We start from the raw sequence: 25,479 nt of genomic DNA, 5'->3' as shown, positions 1-25,479 counted from the left end.
GCCGTTAGCATTACCTCAACCAACATAAAAATTCTTTTCTATTAGCCCTTTTTCTTAATAATTACTTTTATCTATTAAAAAAAAACTATATAGTTCTTTACCTCTGATAAGCAGACTGAATCAATGAGAATCATTCAACTTGTTGCTAATGGTATTATGTATCCTGAAAATGAACTGTATTGTTCCATGTAAATTAAGACCCTAGGATAAGCTCCTAGAATTAATTTAAATTTAGAAAAACTGAATTTGGATGAAAAATAAAATCTGATTAGAGACCGGAGAATAAGAATAAATAATTATGTGTATGCAAAATATATGCATGTGTAGATTTATTTTATCCATACACATATGACATGTTTAAAATTCTGAAAATTGTGCAAAAAATTGAGGTTAATTCACTGTGCTATTTGGAAAAGACTTTAAGGGGAAGGGTGATCAAAAATTTTTTATTGGACATTGCATGGCAAAGAGCAAACTAAACACTATTCTGCTTCTGATATCCAATACTGGTCTTTCTATCATACTTAGTTAGATTAGGTTAATATGAATAATAATCACCTCTTTAAAAAAGAGCTTTTTTAAATTAATAATTAACATGACTTTACCGGAAAAGATATAAAGCTGACAGATAAGCACATGAAAAGATGTTCAATATCATTAGCATTAAGAAAATATACGTTAAAAGTACGATATTACTACATACTTACTAGGTAGGCTAAAATAAAAAAACTGACAATATCTAGTGCTGACTAGGATGTGAAATAACTGAAACTCTCATACATTGCTGGAAGGAATGCAGAATGGTATAGCCACTCTAGAAAATGGTTTGGCAGTTTCTAATAAAGTTAATCATACACTTAGCACTAAGACCCAGCAATTATATTATTTTAGAGAAATGAAAAATTATATTCAAACAAAAGACTGTACACATATGTTCATATCAGTTTTAGATGTGATAGCCAAAAGCTGGAAACTACCCAAATATCTTTCAACAGATGAATGGATAAAGCAAACTGTGGTGTATCCATATAATAAAATACAACTAGGCAGTAAAAACAAACCAACTACTGATTCACACAACAACTTGAATTAATCTCAAAGGCATTATGCTCAGCAAAAGACTTTATGCTCCAAAGGGTTATATACTGTATGATCCCATTTATTTGGAAATCTAAAAAAGACAAAACTATAGTGATGGAAAACAAATCAGTGGTTTTCAGAAGTTGTAGATGTGGTAAGCGTATAACTATGAAGAAGTTTTTGGGATGATGAAAATGTTCCGTATTCTAATTATGGTGGTGACTGCATAAATCCATACACGTTAAATGCATAATTTTACATAAAAAAGAAAATAAGTCAGCTTTACTGTATAAGAATTTAAATAATAACCAATATGGCAAAATAGTAGAACTTACAGTGATTTTTTTTTTTGAGGAAATGCTAAAAAAGCACAACTATTGGAGTAAATCAATGATATAAAGTAACAAACAATTCTTTAATAAAGAGGAAAGATTCCTAAGTTCTACATGTGCATTAGGAATGACGGCTCATCCAATGTATTGTATCACTAGCAAGTGTACTATACTATAAATAAAAATCACTAGAAGGGTGAAAAACCAAGGTAAAAATCTCAAACAGTAATAAGTTAATTTCTGTCATAAAAAATTAAAAGATTTCCCGAGGAATGGATTACATAGAGGGCTAATGAACAATAATCCTTGGCAGTCCTAGACTCTGGGATTTTACTGTCAAGCTTTCTCATAAACTCTGAGCAACTGAAAGAAGAGTATGAAGAAATATATAATATGTCAAAAATAAGTCCAGGGTGGTATATTCTTTTCATAATAGCACTTTATAGTGATTTCCAAAAGGGGGTTTGGTGTATAGTAAAAGGCACAATGGACCAGAAATTTACATCACACAACCTCAGGCCTGTTCTTAGACAGTTTATTTGCACTAGTTTTTTCTCCCCAAACATATTGTAGGCTGTAATACCAAGAAAGATCTTGCCGCCACTTCCCATCTCATTGATCTGCTCAAAAGTCTCAATGAACAATTTCTGCTAATAACCTTGAAATAGAGTGATAAGGGCAAACAGTTATCCAAACAACATATACAACATCTAAACCATTCCTAAACCATTAAGAAACAATAACATAATACTTTGTGGAGATAGAATTACAATGTAAATGAAAGGGTGATGTAGGGAACATCCATAATTTTGAGAGAAAAATATTCACTTAAAGAGATATTCAAAGTGAAATGAACAATTCATGCAAATAGTTTCTGAAGATTAAAAAAAAAGACAATGTATTAAAGTACAAAAAGAAAATAACTGAATATTTGTGAGTTGGTAATGTGTGGAGAGGCTTTCTAAGCAAGACATCGAAGAGAGAAAACATAATAGAAAAGATAGATAATTTTGACTACATAAACATAAAAAAACATTTATATACCAGACAATATGATACATATAATTAAAATTCCTACTGGCAAATTACTGCAAAAAATGACATAAATTTAAGAACATTACTATAAAAAAGCTTATAAATTAAACTAGAGGTGTGCTGTATAACTTTGTGCTTATAGCTAACAATACTGTATCATATACTTCAAAATTTGTTCTCAGTAGATAGAGCTTGTATGTTTTTTAAAACAACGAAAAAATGAAACTAATGCAACAAAAAGATGGAGAAACATAAAGATAATTTTATACAAGTGTATGAACTATAATCAAAAGCATAAATGTATAAAAATTTAAAATAGTAACCACTGGAAAAAAATAATACTATCTGAACTGTTTTTCAAACAGATGTTTACTCAGTATTTAAGATTTGTGCTAGACACAGGGCTTAAAAAGAAATATATCCCTTGACCTCAGAGAAGAATCTAATGAAATGACATAAGTATCAACTATAATAATTTAATAATTGGTCTGATAAAGTAAATATATACAGGGTCAGGTGTTGCGGTAAAAGAAGAGGGACTCAGACGTTAGCCAGGAACAGAAAGTGACAATGGTTAAGCAAAACTTTGTAGAGAAGCAAAAATTTATATTAAATCTTTAAAGAAAGATGTAAGATTTAATCTGGCAATAAAGGGACAATGTAAGTGAAGAAACAGAAATTTCAAAGAATGCTTCTTTAATTAACTGAAAAGGTTGGTACAGCATAAGTGGAAGCATAAACTAAGGCTAGAGCAGCAGAAACCAAATCACAGAGGACCTTACAGAAGGGTAACCATACCTTCTGGTTTATGTTGTCTCGGTGTAATTATTAATAGCACTCCCTTTCACTTTTAAGAGAAAACTTGTTTAGACAATAATACGGTCACCTTACTAGGACAAAGAAATCTGGGTATTATCTTAAAAATGCTAGGTAATGCGCAGAGAGAGATATTTGAACAGAAGAGTAACACCATTGTTTCAAAAATACCTCATGAGCAACAGCTAAAGAGGTGATCCTATTCATTCTGTTAGCTTTTTAAATGTAACATCTGTTACTTTAAAAATAATTTATTATAAAGCATAATAATAAAATTAACCTATGAAAAGACTACTCAATTTAAGAACTAGTATGATGCCAATAACTTTGTTATCTACCTATGAGCTCTTCCCCATTCCCTAGGATTGATAAATTATTCTACTGAATTTTATGTATACCATGCTTAGGCTTTTAAAAAAATAGTTTTATCACATATCACATATAAATATCATTAGATGATAGTTTAATTTTGTTAGTTTTTGAGCTTTCAAAAATGGTGTAACACTGAATGCAGTCTTTTGAAAGAGCAGATGTACTTCATTCACTCTTGCTATATTTCTGAAGGACCTATGAGGATTTTAAAAAACACAAATTCTCATTCTCTGCCTCTGAAGATTGAGTCAGTAGAAAAAATTTAATCAGAAAAGAACCTCAATAGCCAAAGTAATCTTGAGAAAGAAGTACAAAGCTCCCTGATTTCATACTATACTACAAAGGTATAGTAATCAAAACAGTATGATTCTGGCATAAAAACAGACATTATAGATCAATGGATCAGAAGAAAGAGCCCAGAAATAAACCCACATTTATATGCCCAATTAATTTAGGACAAAGAGGCCAAGAATATACAATGGGAAAAAGACAGCCTCTTCAATAAATTGTGTTGGGAGAACTGGACAGACACACGCAGAATGAAAATGGACCACTCTCTCATACCATACACAAAAATTAACTGAAAACAGATTAAGTTTGAACGTAAGACCTAAAACCATAAAATCTTATTAGAAACACAGGCAGTAAGCTCCTGACATTAGTCTTGGAGATGATTTTTTGAATTTGACACTAAAAGCAAAGTCAACAAAAGCAAAAATAAGTAAGTGTGACTACATCAAATTAAAAGCTTCTGCACAGAAAAGAAAAATATCAACAAAATGAAAAAGCAATCAATTGAATGGAAGAAAATATTTGCAAATCATGTATCTGATAAGAGGTTAATACCTAAAATATATAAAGACCTCATACAACTCAACAGTAAAAATCCAAATGATCCAATTGAAAAATGGGCAGAGGATCTAAATAAACAGTTCCCCAAAGACAACATACAGTTGTCCTTCGGTATCCATTCGAGATTGGTTCCAGGACTCCATGCGGATATGAAAATCTGAGGATACTCAAGTACCTTCTATAAAGTGGCATAGAATGATGTATACAGTCAACCTGCTGCATCTGTGGATTCCCAAACACAGATTGAAAATATTGTTTCCAATCTACGATAGTTGAACCTGTGGATGTAAAAACTGTGGATACAGAGCGCCGACTGTATAGATGACTAAAAAGTATATGAAAAGATGCCCACCATCACCAATCAGGGAAATGCAAATCGAAACCACAATAAGATATCATCTCACCATTTATCAAAAATGTGAGATAACAAATGCTGGTGAGGATGCAGAGAAAAGAGAACTCTTGTGCACTGTTGGTGGGAATATACAGGCATATCTTGTTTTATTGTGCTTCACTTTATTGTACTTCAGAGATGTGTTTTTTACAAATTGAAGGCAAGGCCTTCCACCAGCAAAGAGATTACAACTTGCTTTATTGTGGTGGTCTGGAACCAAACCTGCCAATATCTCTGAGGTATGCTTATAAACTGGTGCAGCTATGGAAAATACTATGGAGGGACTTCAAAATAATAAAAAGAACTATATGATTCAGCAATTCCGTTTCTGGGTATGTATCCAAAGAAACCTAAAACACTAAACCGAAAAGATATATGCATGCCTATATTTACTGTAGCATTATTTATAATTAAGATATGTAAGCAACTTAAGTATCCACTGATAAAAAAAAGAATGAAAATGTGGGGGTTGTGTGTGTGTATAAAATGAAATATTATTCAGCCACAAAAAAGAAGGAAATCTTGTCATTTGTGACAACACAGATGGACTTTGAAGGCATTCTGCTGAGTGAAATAAGTCATAGAAAGACAAATACTATATGATCTCACTTTTATGTGGAATATAAAAAAAGAAAACAAAAACCGAAAAACAAAACAAACACAAAACAAAAAAACACCCCAAAAAACAAGATCATAGATACCAAAAACAAACTGGAAGTTACCAGAAATGGGAGGTAGGGGGTGGTAGAAATGGGTGAAGGGAGTCAAAAGTTACAAACTTCCAGTTATATAGTCACAACAATGTAATGTACAGCATAGCAACTATAGTTTGTAATATTTTATGGCATATTAAAGTTGTTAAGAGAGTAGATCTTAAAAGTTCTCTTCACACACACAAAAATTCTGTAACAATGTATGGTAACATGCTAACTAAACTTACTGTGATCATTTCACAATATATACATATATCTATCTAATCATTATGTTGTACATCTGAAACTAATATAAAGTTGCTTATCAACTATATCTCAGTAAAAAAATTAACATTTTTTACAGTTTATTTTAATTTATATACTTTTTTTGCAATTATTATATAACTTTGAGCTTTAGCAGAGAGTGCTGAACTATAAGAACAAAGACTGTATCAAATTTTCCTATGGTTCCTGGTTCTGAAATTTCCACCATACGATAAATGTTTTATTTTTTCTTGTGGCTGTGTTTTGGTCTGGGGTTTTCTAAACCTCAAAATATATATTGGTCAGGCTTTGAAATAGCCTTCATTAAGTATGAGAAACAATTACTCCTCTTCTCTTATTTTTATCCTTTTTAATTTGTAAAAGATTATGGTCTAATTTATATATAAAGGGAAATTTACTGTTTTTAACATAAAGTTCTGAGTTTTGAAAAATGCATAGTCATGTAACCACCAGAACAATCAGGATATAGAACAGTCCCATTATCCCTCAAACTCCCCCATGCTCTTTTGTAATCAGTCCCTCCATCTATCCTAAAGATATGTTTTCTGCCCCTACAGTCTCACCTTCTCCAGAATGTATAATGTAATTATACAGCATGTAGCTTTGTGTATCTGGCTTCTTTGACTCTGTATAATGCTACTGAGATTCATCCATATTGTTGCATGTAGTTCCTTCCATTTTATTGCTGAGAAGTATCCTATTATATAGATGTTACCATACAATTTGTTTTCATACATTCACCAGTTGATAGACATTTGAGTTGTTTGCAGTTTTGGATAATTATTCATACAGCTGCTATAAACATTCAGGTATAGATTTTTATGTGAACTTATCTTTTCATTTCACTTGGACAATTACCCAGGAGAAGGAATACTGAGTCATATGGTAAGCGTATATTTAACTTTATAAGAAATTGCCAACTGCTTTCCAAAATGACTAATATTTTGCATTCCCACCAGCAATGTATAAAATTTCTAAATGCTTTCTGAAAGATCTGTAGTGGTATCTCATTGTGGTTTTAATCTCAAATTTTTAAAATGACCAATGATTATAAGTTTCTTTTCATGTGCTTATTTGCCATTATCATCTTTGGTGAAGTAGCTATTCTGTCCATTTAAAAAAAACTAGGTTGTTTTTCTTATTATTGAATTTTGAGAGATTCTGGATAGAAGTCAGTTATCAGATTTGGAAATATTTTCCACTTTACTGGCTTATCTTTTCAATTCTCTTAACATATCTCTTAAGAGCAGAAGTACTTAATTTTGATGAGTGTCAATGGTTGAATTTTTTCTTATAAGTAATGCTTTTGGTGTTGTATCTAATAAATCTTTAACTAAAGGTCCCAAAGATTTTTCTCTTATGTGCTCTTCTAGATGTTTTATAGCTGCAGGTTTTATAGTCAGGTCTTTGGTCTATTTCGAGTTAATTTTTATATGTAGTGTGAAATATGGATTGCAATTCCTTTTTTTTTTCTTTTTTGCACACAGATATCCAACTGTTTCAGCACCATTTGCTGAAAAGATTATCTTTTCCCCAAAGAACTACCTTGACACTTTTGTCAAAAACCAACTGACCATATGTGTGTAGGTCTATTTCTGGATTCTCTATGCTATACCTATGATCTATGATTATCCTTTCTTCAATACCACACTAAGTTACTGTTTACAGTCTTGAAATCAGGTAGTGTGAATATTCTAACTGTTCTTTTTGTTATTTTATTTCTTTTGCATTTCCATATAAATTTTAGAATCAATTTGTAAGTCTCTACAAAAATTCTGCCGAGATTTTAAATGGAATTCTACTAAATCTAAGATCAATTTGGGGAGAATTGACATCTTAACAATACTGAGTCTACTAATGCATGAACATGATACATCTTTACTTATTCAGATCTTGGATTTCTTTTGTCAGTGTTTTATAGTTTTCACAAATCTTGCATGTATTTTTTGAGAATTATACCTAAGCATTACATGTTTTTGGTGCTATTGCAAAAGGCAAATGTTTTTAAAATTTCAGTTTATAGTTGTTCACTACAAAACAATGGGTTTTAAATTTAAAAAGTGATAGATGTACATAATAAAATAACCAACAGTATAATGGTGTACAATTCAAATTAAGTATCTTGACCACTACAGATCTCTAGTTTTCCATCATGAAAGCCAATGTTAACAGTTTATGTATGATCCCAGAAATACTGTCAACTAAAAGGTATATGTATATATAGATGTTACCACCTGTTTAAATTTACATACTGTTCTGCTCCTTTCTTTCGTCATTAAATTTCTTCTCACAAAGAAAATTATAAATAATATCAACCTCATTATTTTTTTACAGCTGTATAGTGTTGCAGAATCAAAACTATCCTACCGTATCTAACTGGTGCTCTATTGATGGACATTTAAATTTACGTAAGTAATGCTAAAATGAACATCTTTGTACCTATGTATTCGTACACATGTCCGAGTATTTATCTGTAGTCTAAATTCCTAGAACGATGAATGCTCAGATGCAGGGTATGACCACTTTTAATTTTGACGGAGAGTGACAAATAACCTTATGGGATTATACCAATTTATTCTGAAAACAGTATCTGAGAGTATGTCAGTATTAAAAACAAACAAATTCTCTAAGGTTATCTGATGCATACACACAGTTAAGAATTACCTAAACAGAGCCTAGGCTGGAGAGAGGATGAAACTGAGGCTATTAAGTAAAAAATAGGCAGCTACTACTACTGTAATTCACAAGAGACACAATGAGGGATTAAATTAAGGAAATGGTAGTAGGGCTGGAAAAATAATGACAAGAAGAGATATTCATGAGGTAGAATTTAAAAAAAAACATTGAAAGTCTTTTGAGAGTAAGACCTGCTTCTAATATAAGCATTTTTTCCTAAGGACCTGAAACTCAAATACGTTTTTGGTCAATAATGACTTGGTAGGTAAATTTGATAGTGTGTGGCGAGTCCCAAAAGGTTTTAATATGGTATGCCCCAGGAACAGTCAAAAGTGGGTAACTGAAATAATTTCTAAGCCCAGTTAAGGAAATAAATATGTAATCTTCCAAGGAAAGCATGAATCTATCAACATATTTCTAAAGATAGCATGACTCTATTATTTATACAATAAATCATAACCTATCAAAAGCAATAATCTCACCATTGTTAAAGTCAACCCCTATATTATGTTGTCTAAAGAAACGTGTTGATTTCCAGTTCACAGTAACAGATTAAGTACCAGCATCTAATCTATCCCCAAAATTTCCACTGAAACAATACAAAAATATTTGGAAAAAAATAAAAAAAATGAGTTTGACTTGGGGCAGACATCAGAAGGCATAGGATATCCATAAATAGTAGTAGCAGAAAATGTGAAGAGACACTAAAAAGAATTTAAATGCTTGGTTGAGTGGGTATGCAATAGCTATGTTACTTTAGGCAAGTTATTTAATATCACTATGCTTCATTTTCATCATCAATAAAATAAGACTAATGATACATATTCCATGACGTTGTCATGAGGGTTAAATAAATGTAGCCACATAGACTTAAAATAGTGCCTGGTAAATAAGTGCAATACAAAAGTTCTCCATTATTGAGGCCCCGACTAGGAGACATATGATTATACTTCCCTTATGGTTTTAATCACATGACTTTCTTATATAGTAAATACAGGCAACCTTGGAGATAGTGCAAGTTCAGTTTAGACCACTACAATAAAGCGAATACTGCAATAAAGCAAGTCACTTGAACTTTTTGGTTTTCTAGTGCATATAAGTTATGTTTACACTATACTGTAGTCTGTTAAGTGTGCCAATAGCATTATGTCTAAAAACCAATGTACATATCTTAATTTAAAAAATGCTAACCATAATGTAAGCCTTTAGCAAGTCATAATGTTTTGCTGGTGGAGGGGTCTTGCCTCGATATTGATGGCTGCTGACTGAACGGTGGTAGTTTCTGAGATGGGGTGGCTGTGGCAATTTCTTAAAATAAGACAACAAAGTTTGCTGCATTGACTGTCTCTTCTTTTTATAAACTACTTCTCTGCAGCATGTGATGCTGTTTGATAGCTTTTTATTTGCAGTACAATTTCTTTCAAAGTTGGAGTCAATCCTCTCAAACCCTGTTACTGCTTTATCAATGGCATCTATGTAATAATGCTCTAAATCCTTGTCATTTCAACAATTTTCATAGCATCTTCATCAGGAGTAGATTCCATTTCACGAAACCAGGTTTTCTTGTTCACCCATAAGAAGCAACTCCTCATCTGTTAAAGTTATATCATAAGATTGCAGCAATTCAGTCACATTCAGGCTCTGCTTCTAATTCTAGTTCTCTTGCTATTTCCACCACATCTGCAGTTATTTCCTCCAATAAAGTCTTGAAACCTCAAAGTCATTAACAAAGGTCGGAATCAACATCTTCCAAACTCCTGTTAAGGTTGACATTTTGACCTCTTACCATGAATCACAAATGTTCTTAATGGCATCTAGAATGGTGAGTCCTCCCAGCAGGTTTTCAATTTACTTGTCCAGATTATTTCTTAAATAATAAGACTTGAAAGTCAAAATTATTCTTGATACACCGGCTAGAGAATGGATGTTGTTACAGGGCATGAAAACAACATTAATCTCCATGAGAGCTCTGGGGTGACCAGGTGCATCGTCAATGATCAGTAATATATATTTTTTCTTTTTTCTTTCCCCGCTAATGATCAGTAGTATTTTGAAAGAAATCTTTTTTCCCCGAGTAGGTTTCAACAATGGGCTTAAAATATTCAGTAAATCATGGTATAAACAGATGTGCTGTCATCCAGGCTTTGTTGTTCATATACAGAGCACAAGCAGAGTAGATATAGCATAACTCTTAAGGGCCCTAGGAGTTTCAGAATGGTGAATGAGCACTGGCTTCAACTTAAAGTCACCAGTTGCATTAGCCCTTAACAAGAGGATGAGCCTGCCCTTTGAAGCTTTGAAGCTTGGCACTGGCTTCTCTCTAGCTATGGAAGTCCTAGATAGCATCTTCTTCCAATGTCAGGCTGTTTTGTTTACATCGAAAATGTTTAGCGTAGCCACCTTCATTAATGATCTTAGCTAGATCTTCTGAATAGCCTGCTGCAGTTTCTGTATCAGCACTTTTATGTTATAGACAGAGACAGTTTCTTTCCTTAAACTTCATGAACCAACCTCTCTGCAAGTTCAAAATTTTCTTTTCCAGCTTCCTCATCTCTCTCAGCCTTCACAAAATTAAAGAGATTTAGGCTGGTTAGATCTTCTATCCAGACAATACTTCCTCCATATCAGCAATAAGGCTGTTTCACATTCTTATCATTAGTGTATTCTCTGGAGTAGCAGTTTTAATTTCCTTTTGGAACTTTTCCTTTCCATTTCCCACTTAGCTGTTTGGTGCAAGAGGTCTAGCTTTCAGCATGCCTTCCTCAGTAAGCTTAATCATTTCAAATTATTTTGATTTAAAGTAAGAGACAAATGACTCTTCCTTTTACTGGAACACTTAGAGACAACTGTAGGGTTATTAATTGGCCTAATTTCAATATTGTTGTGTCTTAGGGAATAGGGAGGCCCGAGGAGAGGAAGAGAGACAGGAGAATGGCTGGGTCAGTGTAATAGTCAGAACACACAATATTTATTAAGTTCTTCATCTTATATGGGCGTAGTTTGTGGCACTCCAAAACAGTTATAAGTAGCATCAAAGATCACTGATCACAGATTACTATAACGAATTTAAAAATAATGCAAGTTTGAAATATTGTAAGAATTATCAAAATGTGAGAGATATGAAATGAGTGAATGCTGCTGGAAAAATGACACTGATAGACTTGCTCAACTCAGGATTGCCACACAACTTTAATATGTAAAAAACACAGTATTTGCTAAGTGCAATAAAACAAGGTATGCCTGTATTTACCAAAATAATTCACGAATTTTCTTTATGGGTTTTCAATTTTTAGAATCAATAGACAATTTAGGAAACTATATATTAAAGCATAAGTTTAGTATTTTATTTTTCTTGGATGTTATCTAAGATGTGGTTTCAACTTTCAACTATGTCAACAAGAAATAGGCACAAAACAGAATAAGGAGAATTTAAATATTTATTGCTTTTATTTTACAAAAAGTTATATGAATACTATAATAAATTCAGAAACGTGGGTTCTTTAAAAGGTAATAATCACAGCTATAAAATTCTAATAACTTTTAATAGGTTTTAATTCATTAGCATAGGGGAAGACATCAACAGACACTGAACATATTCTTGTGTCAGAAAGAATGGAAGTGCTCAAAAATATATCTAAAGCATACAAAGTAGCTTTGAAAGGAATTCCCTCTGGATAAATCTGTGACAATTTGAGCACCAAAAGAATAACAGTTGTAGTCAATTTTAATCAGTGAACAGAAAGGAACAATAGAGGAATGCATGAGTCCATATTAATACTAGATTTAAAAAATAAATTTAAAATGTAAAAATGAAATAAATTAATAAAAGAAAAAGTTCTTCCTTATAGCAAAATGCCAACAAATAAATATAAAATAAATGACAGTCAGAAAATCACCATTTAAGTCTTCATTTGTGACCCTGATAGTAATAAATGAGCCAGCAAGAATCACAAATGCTAAAATTATTACAGTAAATTTTGATTTAAAAAAACCCAAGACTATTTATATGATTTTTAAAAAGCTTTCCACAGATTACTTATAATTACAAAACAATAAAATGGTAACTCTACACAAGAGAAAACTGACAGACTCTACTAAAGTGATCTAAGTTGGTATCACCAATAGTAAATAAACTGACATCGCATACCTCCTGATGTGATACACTGAAGAGAGAATATCATTTATGTAGCATTCTTGCCCAAAATGCGTAATCTAAATCTAAACATGTAGAGCAGGCAAAACCAAATTGAGAACATTCTATAAAGTAACTGGTGTGTACTCTTTAAAATGTCAATGTCAAGAAAACCAAAGGCCGAGAAACCATTCCAGATTAAAGCGGGCGGGGGGGGGGAAGACATAACTAGAGGCAACGTGTTATTATGGTTTGGCTCCTGGGCTGGTGGAAAATTGCTGTAAAAAATGTTATTAATATATGATTTATATCAACAAATACATATAGAGAGAAACCATGGAAGTGTGCAATTGTGAAAAACTATCGACAATTGGTGAATCTGGTGAAGGAGACAAGAAAATTTATTTTTCTATTATAATTCTTCTATAATTTGACTTTAAACATTACTAGTACAAGGAAAGATAGATCACTGGAAGAAAAATTTCAGTTAACCTTGAGCAGTGGGACTGGGAAATTTCTAGTTGAATTGGTAATTATGAAAAATAAATAGTAAAGCATATGGACAATACGGTTCCTTAAAATAACTAAACAGTACATTTTAAGGTATCTTAAAAATATTAAGCATGACTGAGAGTTAATAATAGCAAACATTTTGGTAGTTCTATGATATTTTCTCTGGACTCTAATTTAAAGTATAGAGTTGGAATCTAAAAATATGAGCTTGCATGGTCCTACAAAGAACTGGTTGAATATAGTTTTTGAATTTTCAATCCTGGGTATCTAAAGAGATGTTTCTAAGAACTACTACATGTTAAACAATTTCTAATTTGCTAAAATGAACAAGAGTATAATCTAGTAGTGATGCTCTCAAACTTCATACACATTTTTATAGTTTAAAAATATGTATCTAAGAAATTAAAGCAAATGTCATACATGTTCTCATAAAAAAACTAAAATAAATTGGGGAAAATAATACATATGCAGTGAAAAGTAATAGAAAACTGAAATAACCACAGAAGACAACACTGTGAGACTGCTACAAGTCAGTTCCTAAGACAATAAATGATACTGTATTGAATTAAGAAATAAATTTAGATAGTTACAATCTCCAAATGATAGAGTTGTTATTCTTATACTCTTCTTGAGGAAAATAAGAAAAGCAAAAGAAGAACATTTTAACTCTTTTATTTCCTTTCAACTTAGAAGCAAACACAGCTTGAGAATATTAGTGAATTGCGTTTAGGCTATTAAAAAGTTTAAAATGAAGAGGATGAAAGTTGAAGAGTCAACAGTAAATGAAGAAAAATAACAGGGTCAATATTAGCCTCTTTCTACAAGCTACAATTAAAATATTTAATATCATCAGGGGCATTTGTTATTAAAAGTGGTTGTTACATTAAATGGGAATAAAAAACATGAATAGTGTTAGCCAACTTAAAAAATTAATCACAGCAATAATAAAGCACTGTTTCTGTGACTGACCTTTAATATAAAATTACAATTTTGTGATATCTACTGAAATTCTTATTGCAATTAAGTGTCATCTAAGCATTCTATACTACCAAAAGAGAATGGATGAATCACCCCTAAATACTACTTTTATCTAACTATGGGGTTGGTATTTTGGTTCACATAAATGAATGTCTGCAATGTTCAAAATAATTCTTGTTAACAATAAGATTGTTATTAATAATAATTGTAATTATTAACAATAAAATTAACTTTAACAATGGTAAAACTGCAATAACTTAACAACTGTTACAATAATTGTTAACAATTAACGACTTAATTCTCATATAGAATTAAGTTAGCTATTCTAATTCTCTCCCAAACTAAAGAAAGTTTGTTGAATTCCTGCCCTTTCCACTCCAGCTTCCAAAGGAATGCAAAGTTCTACAATCTGTTAAAGGTCCCCAAACTTATTTATCTGTGGTTCTACTACAAAAACTAAGCCATACCTAAGGCTTACTATTATCAATAATACCTAGAATAGTGCCTGGAATACAGCCACAATCAGAAATTTTCATTATATCGAATTGTTTTGGAACTGCTACTGTAGTATGTAATGATATTTTTCCTACAAGAGTAATAATGTTTATCTTAATGTTAAAATTTTGAGAACATATAGCAAAAGTTCTATATTTTTTCCTGTTCAAATCCGAAGATATATACCTATCAGTAACATTCAATCACTATGGCAATAATCCTCAAAGGAGGTGGCTGCATTAAAGAATTATCAGTTACATTTTATGAAAAGCTTTTGATTATCCTGTGTGATCTCAGAAAAGCTTAGCTTTCTAAAATGACATAGAATGAATATCAATAAACTCCTACCTGTTCTGGCATAGCTCCATGTTCAATTCCAGTTTTCAATAATCTGTAGCAATTACCAAACAGATCCCATTTTGTGAGATCATGAGCACTAAAATAAACAAAAATGCATTAACTTTACTCTAGAGTGGAAGAAAATTTAAATTTAAGCTCACTTTTAGTGACTGGAGGAATAAAGTAATTTCATTTTCTTATAAAACTGAAAAAGATACATAAAGGAAAGGTTCAAGTGCTGATACTTAGGAAGCAAGAAAGGGGTGAATGAGATGGAGAGAGGAGGAAGATGGAGAGAACTCAAGCTGTTATCAGGAATTCATTAAAGAAATCAGTAACAAAACCTCACAACATTTCAGTTAAATGGGTCCACCGAAGCTCATATTCCATAGATGGTAACCTTTCCTTCTTTCTGATATATTTTAAAATATATTCAAACAAATGTATTTTAAAATCCATTCACAATTTCAAAATATAAATACATGTGTATTTTTGACAGATTTGACAAAATGAGGGGAAAGAAAATATGGTAAAGCACAATAACTTCAGTGTAGCTATTTATATGGACTGAGGAATTCTGAATGATAATGCTGAGATTTTAAATCCTAGTAAGCTCTACTACTAAAAACAATAGATCACTGGCCATCAACATTTTTCCCCAAACATCAAAATATTTTTTTAAGTAAGAGTTTGTTTCTCCATGAAATTCCAAAAAATGTACTTATGTATAAAGAAAAGGCTTAGATTTTAGAGAATGCTTTGAAATCTGAAGTATTCATTAATGTAAGGACTGTATCTAAACATTTTTATGACAACAAAGTTCTCTATTTTCCTTTCTCTATAGAGAAGATAAGCCTACTTTATCATAAGGAACATGCAAATTACAATTTGAAAATGACACTTATTTCAGTGAATGAACTTTTATACCTTATTCAAATCCAACTGTTTTGGCTATATAAACAAACAACAACGGTTCAGGAATAAAAGCTCATAGAAATAACTTTCATGGCTTTCCCCAAAACATTATTTCTTATTTAGTAAGATTTTTAAAAGCTATCAATTGAAAACTATAGCTATGAAACTCTAGCTTATGGAATAAGTTCATCAAATCTGCAAAAAAAAAATACTAATTAAACGTTTACAGTATACATTCATTACACTGAATGATAAATCTTACTCCTTAAGTAACCAAATTATAATAAAACTCCATTATTAGTTTGGAAAAAATCCAAATAAATTTCCCACTGTTGTATGGATGTTAAATGTTACAAAGAAAATCAGTCTGCTTTATGTTTGCTAATATGTTATCCATTAAATCTACTTTAAATAAAACCACGTACTTGTGAAAAGAAGTTAACCGCTTTAATGTAGAAAGAACATTGTAAATATCGTCATCATCAGCTTCTTCTCCCTATAAATAGGAAACAGACATCACCTAATTACTATAACTTTACTCATCCTCAAGTTCACATGAAAGTCTATTAATACTTACTAGTTCACATGAAAGTCTATTAATACTTACTGCCTGAAGAAAAATTCTTTATTATATAGGTAGTACATATTCAATGTTGGTAAATAACAAAATACAAATAAAGCAAAAAAAAAAAAAGTAAAAAACACCCATAATGCCAGCACCAAGAGGTAACCAATTTTTGTGTTTTAAACAATGTCAATAAACATGATTTTATACACTTTTCTGATTAATACTTTAGGATAAGTTCCTTGAAATTACTGAGTGAAAGAGTATGTACTTTAGAGATTTAATAGTTATTTCAAACATTTTACTGTTTGTCAATTACTACTGTAGCTTCGAAATCACAACCAAAAGCCAAAAATAGCTGAAAAAAATTAAAATTAAAGATTAAAAGTAGGGAAAAACTGGTTACATGGATTAAAAAGAAAATGCTATCAGGCTGTGTTGGAGCATAGAAAGCTGTGAAGGTTCAGAATGCCTTAAGCATGTTGGAGGGACAATACAGGGGGCGGGAATCATAGAAATAATTATAAAAATAACCAGTTGGAGATGCTTCCTGCTATCTTGGGCACACCACTGTTAATCAGCCATCCCTTAAAAACACACTTAATTTTTATGTCCTATTCATAAGCACATTATAATTTAGTATTACTAAAATGCAAATTAGGTTTAAAAAACAGAAAATAAAAAATGATTTAAAAGTCAATCCTTAAGAAGATTTTTCTTAAAAAAGAAAAAAAATATATAACTTTTATGAAACAGATTCTTTAAATAAAAATAAAATATGACCAAGGTTGATCTTTATAGGATGGACAATTGCAATAATGCTACTAAGTTTAAAAAAGGGCAGCAAATTCTACTAAATTTTATTTTAAAATGGAAATAATTTACACACTTGCTAACTTGATTAGCCAAAATTATTACATGTACACATTCACTTTAATCAGTAACAGACCTCTTGCAATAGATCTTCCACAGAATGATTGAATCGATCTACAAACTCATCAATCAGCTGGCTTCGAGCTATGTCAACTCTGTTCTGGATGGTATATTCTTCACTGCATAAAATGCTATAGGTTTTACTGCAGGCTTCTAGAACATCTGATTCTACATGTTTCTCCACAACAAACTTAATCTGTTTTAATAAAGCATCCAGATGCTGAGGAGGAAAAAAGAAAAACTATGATATTGAGATCAATAACAAAAAATAAGCATTTGTCAAATAACAAATAAGCCTATATGACCACATAAAATTAAAATAATCCAGTTAATAAAATGGACAATAATAGCAGAATTTTTAATTTCATAGTATCTTACCTTTTCCATTCTACCTGTGCTATAAATCTCTAGATCAAAATACTGTGGGATTTGTAGCAAGTTTGCTACCTTCTCTGCATCTGCAGAATACTAGAAGGAAGAGAAGCAAAGAAAAAACAAAGTAATTACTTTAATAGTGTAGTGTACTAAGCAAACTCAGTAATAGATTATCATAAAAATGTAAATAAAACTGTACCTTTGATAGCAACATAGGAAGTGTGATAATAAAATGCTCAGTTAATTTGTTTCTATCATCGATTTGAGTTTTTCTTTCTTTGGCAGTTAGCACCTAGAAATAAATTTAAATGGGCAAAGAGTAAGAGTGTTATGTACCAATTTATAAATCTAGGATGTTACACAGAATGATGAAGCATGGCAGATAATGTAACCAAGAATTTTAAGAGCGTAATAAACTAATCATTAAAATAAAAACATGTAATTTTATGCAAATTTCTAGTTAATATGTATTACTATTTTATTTATAGCTACTTATTTAAGAATAAAGTTTAAATAAATTACTACTTATTTAGATTAAATGAAAACAAAATAAACATTTCTATTAATCTATAATAATCTATGAATATAAAAATATTGCTACCAATGGAGAAGTAATTTTTCTAGTTTTAATCTCAATATGTTCACAGTGATCTCCCTTATGTTAAATACTTTTCTAAAAATACTTCAGAAAGTATTACTTTTTAAATACCATCAGCAGCTAATAAATTTTCATTTACTTTTATAGCATATACTAACAATACCTTTGGACTCATTTATATTTGGTTCTCCTTGAAACTCATAAATCTGTTAGGCAATAATCAAGACAGAGCAGTATAGCCTGTGGTCACTGAACAAATCCAAGCTGATGATGCCCCATCACCTTAGCCTGTACTCAACTAGTTAAATCATGCATGGTTCCAAAAATAAAATATTAAAATGCAAACTCAATTAAGATAATCATTTTTCCAAAACATTCTGCATGTTGTTGTTGTTGTGTTATCATTATTATTATTTTGAGGCGCTACTTTCACAGTCTATATTTGTACTGAAAATCAAGATCAAGCGAGTTTTTGACCTTCTGCTCCACAGGTTTCTGTCCTCCCTGAGCTTGCCTTAGGCATTTTGTTATTATTTTGAAGGAATTTACCATCATAATGTTAAATGGTTTCACAAAACAAATATTCCAGTATAAATTGCCACTTTATAAATGTGAACCCCAATGTTTGAGAATATGTGACAGAAGTAATGGAACCTCCTATTTGACTCTTTCTGGGACTTATACATATAAAAGAATCATTTTGGAATGATTATTATGTTTAGTTCTGCATAAATCAATGAAAAGGATTATGTATAAAGTAGAAATACATCTAGGAATGTATTTGGGCTATTGAAAAGTCTTGAAATTCATTTGAGAATGTATGAAAGGTCTAAAAATGTTGATTTTAGGGAAATAGCTATCATTGATTAAATGATCATTAGGTCAGGCACTCATTTAATCCTCACAATCTCTCTGATGGGATAGCAAAAATGGCATAATACCTATGAAGGGGAAATTTGCCAATATCTAACAGAACTGTATATATATTTTTCTTTTGACTTGGTGATCCCGCTTTTAGCAATCTATCCCACCAATACACCTGGTACAAGCATGAAATGACACAAGATTATTCACAACAAATTATTTCTAACAGAAAAGACTGGCAACAACCCCCGCCCCCACCCCCAAAAGACACTCAATAGTGTCATTTTAATCCACATAATGGATACCATGTAGCCACAAGAGGATGAAGATCTCCAAATAAAGTTAGGGAATGATATCCAGGATATACTGTTAAATGGAAAAAATAAGGTACAGAACACTATATAAGGTATGCTACTTTTGAAGATTGAGAAAGAAGAGGAAGTAGAATAAGATACATGTATCTGTATGTATGCATGCATTTACCTATATTTACGAAATGAAACACTGCAAAGATAAACCAAAAACAAATAAAAACAGTTACTGGTAGGAATGGGGTGTATAGGGAGATATATTAGAAAGACTTGTCTGAATGTATATTTTTACATAGTTTCGATGTCATGTAAATGTTTTACACATTTCCATAAAAGAAAAATGAGAATACAGAATCATAGAGGCAAAAAACCCTGTTATGTTAAATTTAAGTCAAAAATTTATCAATAAGAATGTTTTTAACATATATATTTATATATAGAAACAAATTTCTTAGTTCTGTCTACTAAAAGTGCCTAGCAGAAATGATAACCAGTTAGTTGACAATGAATACTCTCAGTGCCAAGATTTTGATATTTAAATACTATTCTATATTGAAAGCAATCAGGGCTCAATGGAGATTCCTGTGCTAGGACAGTGTAGGATCAGCCTCTCAATGACTCCTGTCTCCAGTTATTCATGCCTTTATAAGTCTCTTCCAACAATGAATAAAGCTGACATGTGTAACACTAGGATATTGGGGAAATAATTCTGTGTGACTTTTGAGGGTTAGGTTAAACAAACAAACAAACAAACAAACAAAAAACACAAAAGTGCCCACCTTACTATCTTGGATCAATCATTCTACTACACTCTGTCTTGGATCATTCACTTTGGGGAAGAGTGGCAGCTGTGTCATGAGAACACTCTAACAGAACTGAGAGGTCCACACAGTGAGGATCTAAGGCTTCCAACCAACAATCGACACTAACTTGTGTGCCATGTGAGAGAGTCATTATGGAAATAGTATATTAACAATCAAGCCTTCAGAGGCTAAAGCCCTGGCTAACATTTGAACTGAAACCCTACGAGAGACCCTTAGCCAAAAGAAGAGCTAAGCCACTTCCAAGTTTCTCATCCACAGAAACTATGAAATAATAAAGGCTTATTATTTTAAGTCTCTTAACTCTGTAATTTAAGATTTTAAGTAATTTTTTATATACCAATAGATAATATAAACATTAAAGGTAGAAAGTCAACTTGGGTATCTTGCTCCAAAAAATGATAAGACATATCAAAAGGTTAAGAAATTAGCCTGAATAGGTTCTCAAAGTTGGGGTAATACATATCTTTAAATTTTTACTTTGGAAAATTTCAAGAATACTCATTCTACCATTATTATTTTATCAATTCCCCTAAAGTAATTTTTACAGAAGCATTTTAAGGCAAATTTTTTGTATATCATTTCACCCATAAATATTTAAGTATATGTCTCTGACAGAGGAAGACTTAATAAAACTTATCATTGCCAACAAAATTAAACAATAATTCCTTGGTATCATTTCATACTCAGTCCACAGTTTTCTCGATATCCACTTTTGGGACTCTTTCCTACATGTGTATTCTTACATTTAATGTAATTTTTGATATGGTTGAATTTATGTCAGCCATTTTGCTAGTTATCTGTATGTCTCATGTCTTTTTTGTGTTTCTGTGTTACTGCCTTCTTTGGGGTTAAACATTTTTAGTGTACTATTATAACTTCACTATTGATTTTGTTTTTCTTTTTTAGGTATGAGTGGTTGCTTTAGCGATTACAATATACTTTTTTAACTTATTACAAAAGACTCCAGGTTAATACTAAATTAATTATAGTGAAATATAGCAATTTTGTTCCAATATAGTTCCATTTCCTATGGCCTTCTTTGTGCTTTTGTTGTCACATATATCTATGTATCATATAATCTTCATACTACAGTGCCATGATTATTGCTTTAAATAATCTCATGTCGCTTTAAAGAAATTAAAAGAAAAATGTATATATAAAATACACAGCTTTTTCTATCCACCACATATTTACTATTTATGGTACTCTTCATGCCTTCTTGTTGATTAGTTAATACCTAGTATTATTCTTTAGAGCATGAAAAACTTCCTTTAATATTTCTTCTAAGGCAGATCTTTTAACGACATGTCCCTCAATTTTTATTTATGTGGGAATATTCTTATTTCACCTTCTTATTTAAAAGATAATTTTACTGGATTTAGAATTCTTGTTTGGCAATTTTGTTGTCCTTCAGTGAACATATCATTCTATGTCTTCTGGCCTCCACAGTTTTTGATAAATCAACATGACACAGTTGCCACTCTTCCCCAAAGTGAATTATAATCCTATTGCTGCTGCACTCTCTGGACCTAATGAGAAGCCATTTCTGTTGTCTGCTTTTTTTCCCTGATCACATTTTACTGTTTTATTTCATGGATGTAATTCTGGAAAAGTAGACATATATGGACAATATATTACCATAACTATGCAATTTAACTTACTTTTTAAGTTTCATTTTAAAAATTTGTGATCTTTAACTTAATCTGTGTAATTATCTCTCCCATGGTGTATAGCCTCTGCTTAGAATTTTTATTCTTATTGTTTTATTTAGCTTGTTTTCCTAGGAGTACCACGTTTTTCAACAGATTACTGGTCAGTCAATGATTTGGGCAGAGGTTGTGCTCAAATATTTGTCTAATCAATAAGGCTTCTCCCTTCTGAGATCTGATTTTTTGGTTAAAGCATATTCAAAGTTCAGTCAGTTCTTAAGTTTGGCTTGACTTTTATTTTCTGTTGTTCTCTCAGGTTCCTCAGTCAGCCAAAGATGTGTAGAGAGCTAATCTTTTTTATAGATTCCTTATTTCCAGGATTTTTTAGATTTTTGGCTGGTTCATTGTTACCAACTGGGACCACAACCACTGAATATCACAACTGTGAGTTTTCCTTGGTTGTTTCTACCAAGTTTGCCACTTCTAGTTGACAAAAGGACATTTGCTACTTGTGCATTATAGAGTCTACTCCCTCTGACAGCAAAACTCCTGGTTTTTGTAGACAACACCACTCTGGTAAAATTATAGATCTTATCAACCAAACTTGTGGGGCTGTGTATATTGTAAGAAGGCAAGAAGGCCATATATTCTTGATGCTTTTGCTGGAAGCTTTAGCAGTTTTTCAAGAAAAATGCTTCTCAACTTGTTTATCTTTGGTAAATTTCCAGAACTCTGACACTTTTGTTTGTTTGTTTTTACATTTAAAAATATTTTTATACTTTTTCTTTTTTGGCAGAGGGGAAGTGCCTACCAGTTTTCATAACACTAGAGTCAGCCCTCCCAAATACGATTATCTCAATTCATCTTTAATACCAATAAAACTTACATTATTAGCCCTCATATTAGAGATGAGGAAATAAAGGCACAAAGAAAATAATATCCAAAGATTACATAGTTGCTAAATGGAAGGGCTTGCAAATTAGGCAGTTTGCCTTCAGAGCCTTTCTGCACATCTAACAGATATGAATGGGAAAATTCTTAAAAGCACTAGAGTAGAAGCAGGTCCAGGTGCTATAGGAACATGGAAGAAAATAACCTACTTTTAGAACCTGAGTATAGCAGATAGGATATAAAGATGAAACATCACAGTACGTTTCATTTGCAAAAATATCATATTTTTAGGGATACACATATCAGCAAAATTTCCAAATATTTATGACAGTTAATAACATTAAAAACCTTGTGGCAGATTTCTCACTAATATAACTTACTCTTTTGCCAGTACCCCTTCCCACGGGAGGATGTGCCTCAGCGGCTTGACGAATTGTACAAACCATGAGCTCTATAAGAGCACTCTCTTGACGGTCAGACATTGCTAAGGTGAAACAAAACACATTAGTATGAATAGATTTACAATAAAAATGTATTAAAAATAAACACAATTATAAAAAACTGTAAACATTTTATTACTGATTAAAGACTGAAGTTAAATTCTGTACTTTTTTTAAAAAGTAGTATGTGCTTAATATAAGTCAAACAAGAAAGAGGTATACAAAATAAAAAGATGATAAATTATGGTTTCTTCTAATACCTGGCCTTTTCTAAAACCATGAACCACCAGAATTTTACTGTATTTCCTTTTACATCATTTCAAAGTTCATATAAGTTATTTATTTTTTGTTTTTTATTTTTTTACATCTACAGCACCCAGTCTTCCTAGGTGGTCTCTCATCTAAGTACCAACCAGGCCTGACCCTGCTTAGCTTCTGAGATCAGATGAGATCAGGCCTGTTCAGGGTAGCATGGCCATAGACAAATTATTATTTTTTTAAATAAAAGATCATGCTAAATATTTTTAAATTAACAATAGATTTTGAATATTCTTCAAGTCACCGCATTCTCATATGAATAATTACCTTAAATAATTCAATCATTGTTTTAATATTTTAATTGTCTTAGGAATAATACATGAACTTTAGTTTATCTTAGAAAAGCTACATGAAATAACTAGCTTTTCCATTTATACTCCATATTCCAGTGCCTAATATGAAAAAGCATATAAAACAATTAAGTTTCTATTTTTATGATTCTAGAATTGCATAATTTTTTCACATTTGGCTGGGGATAAAAACATGACCAGGTTGTCTATGAACTAAATACATTTAGTTTTATTTAGGAAGAAAACATAGTTCTATGGAAAGCGAGGAAAAAGAAAACAAGTTATCTCAACTATGGAAACATTCCCCTACTATACACTAAAATCAGATTAGTGTTGAAAAATAACCCACTTTACGCAGTGTCCAATGACATCAGTTTTGTTATTTCCTTTATAATTTGAAATCATTCACTTAGACAAGGTAAATGTAAAACAGTTGAAATTTAATTGAAAGCCCTTTTGGGATATGACAGCAAAATCGGATAATAAAATTGAAAGCAAGCAAGCCTTAAGCCACATACAAGAGTCAAATACAATGACCGAAACAAACAGGTACTTGTTCATACTATGAATTGTCAGATAACTACGCAACTTTCTAAGTCTTCAGAAACCTCTTTGCACGTCATCTCCATTTCCTCATTACTGACTTCATTCTTACCACCATGAACTCTGACTTCTCTCCTTACTACCATTGGAAAAAAATGCTTAAAAGTCACCAATGACCTATATCATCTAGTCTTTTTTCTCCTTAGCAATGTTAACCTATTAACTGTAGCTCTCTTGAACACCTTCTTTGCTGGGCTTCTACAAAGTACAATAATCTGTTACCGTTTTTAAAGCTTGCTAGAGCTCTTATCTCTCTTGCTCTCCCTGTTTTTGTCCCCTATCCACAATCTTGGAAACTTAGCCATGATTAGCTCTTAGCTCTTTCCTTCTTTATAATCCATCTTCTTCTTTTATGTTATTTTAATCATTTTCCACAAGGAACACTGCACCAGTTACCTAACTGGTCTGCCTACTCCAAACCATGTTTATAAAAAGCATTTTTCTTAAAATAAGAACTGGATCACATCACTCTTCTATTTAAAATCCTTCAATGGCTCCCTATTACACTTAAAATGAAGTAAATAAATTCACTTATGAATTAAAAGATTAAACATCATCTGGCTTCTGCCTTTCTCATCTTGTGCCACCGGCTCATTATGCTCTAGCTAGTGCAGCTTCTGGAACATAATTATCATCATGCTTCAGATACTCTGCAATTGCTATTTCCTCTATCTAAAGTACTCCTTTTTTGACACTTCCCATGGCAAGCTCCCTCATTCTTTAAGATTCTTGGTTCACAGGTGCCTCTTCAGAGAGATCTTCCTTTCAGGATTCAATCTAAAGATGGACCACTCATTATTATCATCCACTATACTTATAAACTCTTGAAATTATGCTGTTTACTTGGTTTTGGTATGTTTTCCCCACTATAATGTAAGCTGCATATGGGCAGTGAATTGACTTCAGTGCTTA

General features: G+C 31.6%; 1 protein-coding gene and 1 pseudogene across 3 annotated transcripts in view; both read right to left on the bottom strand.

Moving 5' to 3' along the window:
* The window catches only part of STAG1 (stromal antigen 1), a 333,229-nt gene that overhangs the window by 62,708 nt on the left and 245,042 nt on the right, over positions 1-25,479 (bottom strand). For all 3 annotated transcript variants that reach the window (XM_025043566.1, XM_006907217.3, XM_006907218.3), the window contains 6 exons: positions 23,297-23,400; positions 17,979-18,071; positions 17,783-17,872; positions 17,421-17,624; positions 16,332-16,402; positions 15,001-15,088 (listed from right to left, as the gene is read on the bottom strand). In XM_025043566.1, the coding sequence (XP_024899334.1) occupies positions 15,001-15,088; positions 16,332-16,402; positions 17,421-17,624; positions 17,783-17,872; positions 17,979-18,071; positions 23,297-23,400 (650 nt within the window). The remainder of the gene's footprint in view (positions 1-15,000; positions 15,089-16,331; positions 16,403-17,420; positions 17,625-17,782; positions 17,873-17,978; positions 18,072-23,296; positions 23,401-25,479) is intronic.
* Positions 23,721-23,839, bottom strand: LOC112476074 (annotated as a pseudogene).

This window comes from Pteropus alecto, unplaced genomic scaffold (genome assembly GCF_000325575.1).
Source record: "Pteropus alecto unplaced genomic scaffold, ASM32557v1 scaffold92, whole genome shotgun sequence".
In the NCBI taxonomy this organism is placed as follows: domain Eukaryota; kingdom Metazoa; phylum Chordata; class Mammalia; order Chiroptera; family Pteropodidae; genus Pteropus; species Pteropus alecto.
The sequence above is the reverse complement of the archived record's forward strand: the minus strand, read 5'-3'. Positions and strand labels throughout refer to the sequence as shown.